Source organism: Macaca mulatta, chromosome 3, assembly GCF_049350105.2.
Source record: "Macaca mulatta isolate MMU2019108-1 chromosome 3, T2T-MMU8v2.0, whole genome shotgun sequence".
Taxonomy (NCBI): domain Eukaryota; kingdom Metazoa; phylum Chordata; class Mammalia; order Primates; family Cercopithecidae; genus Macaca; species Macaca mulatta.
The window spans coordinates 29,442,969-29,449,042 of NC_133408.1; the positions used below are offsets into that span (position 1 = coordinate 29,442,969).

Below are 6,074 nucleotides of genomic sequence, written 5' to 3' on the forward strand. Positions count from 1 at the left end.
CTCATGCCAGGTCTCTGAAATCTTATAGTTAGCTCGGATTCTACACAGTCTAAGCATGTTATCCATTGGCAAGTAAGAAATGTCCTACATAAGGTAATACCTTGTATAATAAAATGTTATCATAATTGAGTAATTAATATGCTCGATTGTCACATGATTTTCTTTGTTCAACTTTAATACTATGTTTTATAACAGGATTAATTGATTAAACAAAAATGCATTCTTTAAAACTGTGAACACGTTATTACTGTTCAAATACATTATTTGAATAAGTTCTTCGAAGCATCATTTTTTAGCCATACGATGGCAAAGAATGTGCCTTACTAGTCATCCACACCAGACGTATCTTCTGACTTACCAAAGGCTTGCCTTTTAGTGGTAGTAGTTTGGATTTAAAGGCAACATCAATGGCTGGAGAATATCTTCTCCACATAAAATTCAGTGAAGGACACTCTACCTGCCATTCCAAGCCATATTCTATACTAATGGCTTTCAATGTGTGGCCTCCAGTCCAGCAGCACCACCTGAGAATCTGCTAGAAATGCAAATTCTCGGGTCCCATCACATATCTGCTGAATCAGAAACTATGAGAGTGGGGCCAGCTATGTGTGTTTGTCACATCTCCCAGGAGATTCTGATGCACACTAAAGTATGAGAAGTATTGTTCTGAACAAAGATGGTCACCTTGCACTCAGACACTCAAAGAAGGTACTCATTTTTATTTTTACTTATAAATATAGCATCTCACTAGAAACATAAACTTAAGGTTAATACTTTATGTTCTGTAAACTAATGCATATTTTAAAAAATATTTATATATTTATGTATTTATTTTTGAGTCAGAGTTTTGCTCTTATTGCCCAGGCTGGAGTGCAGTGGCACGATCTCTGCTCACTGCAACCTCCGCCTGCCTCAGCCTCCCGAGTACCTGGGATTACAGGCACCCATCACCACACCTAGCTAATTTTTTGTATTTTTAGTATAGACTGAGTTTCACCATGTTGGCCAGGCTGATCTTGAACTCCTGACCTCAGGTGATCCACCTGTCTCGGCCTCCCAAAGTGCTGAGATCACAGGTGTGAGCCACTGTGCCCGGCCCCATGCATATTTTTGAAGTACTCATTATATCTCCGAGACAGTGCAATAATGAAATATTAATACCTTCACTGAACAAATCAGAAAATTAAGGTAAGGCAACAAACATATGGAAAAAAAAAACTCAACATTACTGATCATTAGAGAAATGCAAATCAAAAGTACGATGAGATACCATCTCATGCCAGTCAGAATGGCTATTGTTAAAAAGTCAAGAAACAATAGATGTTGGCAAGGTTGTGAAGAACTAGGAACACTTTTACACTGTTGGTGGGAGTGTAAATTAGTTCAACCATTGTGGAAGACAGTGTGGCGATTCCTCAAGGATCTAGAACCAGAAATACCATTTGACCCAGCAATCCCATTACTGTGTATATACCCAAGGGAATATAAATCATTGTACTGTAAAGACATATGCACATGTATGTTTACTGCAGCACTATTTACAGTAGCAAAGACTTGGAACCAACCCAAATGCACATCAATGATAGACTGAATAAAGAAAATGTGGCACATGTACACCATGGGATACTATGCAGTCATAAAAGGGAATGAGATCATGTCATTTGCAGGGACATGGATGAAGCTGGAAGCCATCATTCTCAGCACACTAACACGGGAACAGAAAACCAAACACTGCATGTTCTCACTCATGAGTAGGAGTTGAATAATGAGAACACATGGACACAGGACAGGGAACAACACACACCAGGGCCTGTTGGGGACTGGGGGGCAAGGGAAAGGAACTTAGAGGGCGGGTCAATAGGTTCAGCAAACCACCATGGCACATGTACACCCATGTAACAAACCTGCATGTTCTGGACATGTATCCCAGAACTTAAAGTAAAATTTTTAAAAACAAAAGAAAAGAAAATTAAGTTGAGGAGAAGTTACATAACTAAACTGATGTGGTATAGTTAGATGACAGGAAGGAATGGAAACAGACTGAGGCCTCTGAACCAGATAAACTGCCCAGCCAATAGGCAACAAGTCTGCCGTAGGATCCTTGAGTAACTGCAACTGGCCCAGTATGTTCTGGGTAAGTTAAAACCCCGGTTCTGTCTGGATCCTCTTGTCTATCAAAAAATTAAATTATTTTAGAAGATATGTGAAAAAACAAACGACTCCTTTTAAAAATATCCAAACAGCTGAAGTTGATTTTTAATAATTTCCAAGTCACATAAAATGTATTTTGATCCTTGGATATATACTGTTCCATAAATATTTCAGAACCTATATTACAGATTAAGGGCTTGGGAGGCAGAACTAGAAATCACAGTCCCTGCTTTCAAACAGCTTGAACACATTTGTTACACTAGAATGTTGGTAACCTATGGTCGCCAGTGCAATTTATGTTCCTGTGTATGGAGGGGGAAAAAGGTGCTTTGATAGACTACAGTTTTTTCTTCAAATACAGGGCCCAGAGATGATAAAGGATCAGATAAAAAGCCTCTTAGGATAATTTCTAGCATCCAGCTGGGATTGAAATATTCTGTTACACCAATGATTTCAAAACACATACAACTTTAAATGTCTTCATAAATATAAAAAGCATTCATTAAAAAGATTTGCCCAATTAATACAGGAAACATACTTGTCAATTTCATGTCATTAAATAATGATATTATATGTTTGTATTATCACTGCGTTACACAGGAATCATAGGCAATAAAATCTATGTAATGTACTAGGATCTGCTGTAATTAATATTCATAAAAATTAAAAACATTTCTTAGTTTGAAATCTCAGATGAAAACATGAGTAACTATCACTGAAAATTATATCACGGACTTCCTTATTTCAGTTGAAGTGTTTTTTACAGACTTCCTTATTTCAGTTGAAATGTTTTTCAAATCGGATGGTGTTTGTTGAGCCCCAAAAAGATAATGTTACCCAAGAGAACTAAAATCTACTTTGTGAGTTCCTAATTTTTCCGAAGAGTATATTGTGAAATAATTTGTCTTTTCCACAATGTCCTTTGTGACACTTACAGCAGATCTCCTTAAATAAAATGATTGGATTTTAATAAATATTTTGTTTGGGATGCTTGTCATAGTTGTGCTTTAAAGAAATTCTTAGTATCCACCAAAATGCCTAATTAAAGTGGTGAAACTTTTACTAAAAAGCTGCACCGTAAAAATTATAAATTAGGTCTTAGTTGTTACAGTGTCTCTGTCTCCTTACTGAGGTTCTCATTCCTGACTTAGAGTGAAAGTGAGAATATATACAGATGACTTGCAATTAAATCGTATTTTTTAATTTATTTGATACAAATAATTTTATATGTTTCGATCAATTGATGACATAGCTACAATTTTGTTTTGCAATTCACTCTTTAGGGGGATTCAGGAGGACCGTTAATGTGCCAAGAAAACAACAGGTGGTTCCTTGCTGGTGTGACTTCATTTGGATACAAGTGTGCCCTGCCTAATCGCCCGGGAGTGTATGCCAGGGTCCCAAGGTTTACCGAATGGATACAAAGTTTTCTACATTAGCACATTTCTTAAACCAAACATGAAAGTCAGATTATTTTCCCATTCTACTCTAGAAAGCATGGAAATTGTTTAGTACAAAAATTTTAATGAGTTACCCAAAGTTTTTATTCTTACCTATGCCAATGAAATGCTACGGGGCCAGGGAAACAAAATTTTAAATATAATAAAATTAGCAATACAGAGTAACTTTAAAATACCATTAAATACATGTTTTATTTCATTGTGAACAGGTATTTCTTCGCAGATCTCATTTTTTAAATTCTTAATGATTATTTTCATTATTTACTGTTATTTAAAGGGATGTTATTTTAAAGCATATACCATACACTTAAGAAATTTGAGCAGAATTTTAAAAAGAAAGAAAATAAATTGTTTTACCCAAAGTGCGTCACTGTTGGAAATAAACTGCCGTAAATTTTCTAGTTCCAGTTTAGCTTGCTATTAGCAGAATCTCAATCGTTTCTCTGTCTTTTCTATCAAAATTCATTCTTATTTCAACATATGCATAACCTTAGTATTTTCCCCACTAATAGAAACTATTTACTGTGAGCTTATGTCACAGGCCTGGACTAAATTGATTTTACATTCCTCTTAAATAAGTTAATTAAATAAAATATAAATTAACTGATACGGTCATTGTTTATTAGATGAATTTTACCTGGATTATGTATACTGTCTATTTCATGCTAGTATTTTTAAGTCTCAAAAAAATAATCAGACATACCAAAGAAATGCACCTATTACAAATCCTGGTCTTTGTTTATGTGTGTTACAGTGGGTATTTCTAATATGTGAAAAACTTATTTAGACACAGCTGAATCGCCCATGAGAAGGTCAAATATGTGGAATAAATGAATTTGCTTCACTTATTTAATCTCTTGGATCATTTCCAGAATAAGTTCAGACTTCAACTTAGCTCACCACACAGAATCTTTTGATGTATTTGGGGAGAAAAAAATCATAGTTAATACAAAACACATACACACATACCCCCCCCACACACACACATTCTTGCATGGGACAATTTAATAAAGAGAGAGTAAGGTTAAAAGGAGTTGAAAGAAGGGACCAATCTGTATGACTTGGCCTTATGGAAGAAAGGAGACTTGAATTACACCTGGAAAGAATAATTATTACAGAGGCATTGAAGAGGATATTGGGGATCCACCGGGCAGGTGGGAGTCAGTTAAGGGAGAGGGGTCAGTAGAGAACCATGTGTTGTCATACCAAAAGACTCTCTCTCTGGGAAACAGTCAGATAAAAGGAAAAAAATGTTATATGAAGAAGGTGTGGCCAAATGATGGATGACTGCAAATTCCTGTTAAGAAATTGTAGAATTCATTCTTTGGACCAAAATCAGGAGCCACTTGTTTTAATCCATTTTCATGCTGCTAATAAAGACATACCCAAAACTGGGTAATTTGTAAAGGAAAGATATTTAATGAACTCACAGTTCCACATAGCTGGAGAGCCTCACAATCATGGTGGAAGGCAAAGGAGGAGCAAAGGCACATCTTACATGGAGACAGGCAAGAGAGCATATGCAGGAGAACTTCCAAGTATAAAACCAACAGATCTCGCGAACCTTATTCACTACCATGAGAACAGTGTGGGGGAAACTGCCCCCATGATTAAATCATCTCCACCTGGCCCCACCCTTGACACATGAGGATTATTACAATTCAAGGTGAGATGTGGGTGGGGAAACTGCCAGATCATATCACCACTGAACACACGATTCTTTTTAACACCTTTCCAATGGTCTGATTCTAACAGTTGGGAAAGATAGACTGACCAGCAGGGTATTTGTTTTTAGTACTAGAAGATTGTTCCATATCTCATATGCATTTCAAAACATACAGCAAAAACATATTCTAAAAATGCTAATGCAACAGATACACCATGTATTTCTTTTCATTTTCCAAAGGTTAGCTAAAATTTTAGGAAACTGTTAAGGTAGGATTACTACCATTTTCTAATAAAATAGAAGTCCATTTTCCACCTCCAGTAGCTTATAGGTTTAGTTGTTGATACCAGAAGAGTTACTCAGACCTAGATAAAGATCAAAGGCAAAAGCAGGGCATTTCCCCACTGATTTACTGCTTTTGCCTTGCAGCTGTTACAGTCCATGGTGGCAAAGACAAGGGGGAACACCCAGTTTTCCTCCACTATGTCCACACTAGAGGGAGAAATACATGATAGTAGTTTGGAGGGAAAAGGTTAGGTCCCAGCAGCTGGTCTCCAGTTCTACCCAGAAAGATAGGTAGCCAAGAGAAGAAAGAAGAATGCTGCATGTTGGCCAATCTCAGCTTCAAATGCAGCTGCTCGTTCTCTCAGTCTCTCAGCAGCTGAAAATGGGCAATGCCCATTGATTTCTCTTTTGCCTCCTAGCTTTGCCAACAAGTGCTAGTTGTGAAATGTGTTAAGGAAAATACTTTATTATTTAACTGAAAATAATTAACAGGGAAAATATTAGACATAACC

General features: G+C 36.5%; 1 protein-coding gene across 4 annotated transcripts in view; it reads left to right on the top strand.

Moving 5' to 3' along the window:
- The window catches only part of TMPRSS15 (transmembrane serine protease 15), a 133,411-nt gene extending 128,952 nt beyond the window's left edge, over positions 1–4,459 (top strand). For all 4 annotated transcript variants that reach the window (XM_077997928.1, XM_077997930.1, XM_077997929.1 and 1 more), the window contains one exon: positions 3,435–4,459. In XM_077997928.1, the coding sequence (XP_077854054.1) occupies positions 3,435–3,590 (156 nt within the window). In that variant the 3' untranslated portion in view covers positions 3,591–4,459. The remainder of the gene's footprint in view (positions 1–3,434) is intronic.
- The last annotated feature ends 1,615 nt before the right edge of the window (positions 4,460–6,074 follow it).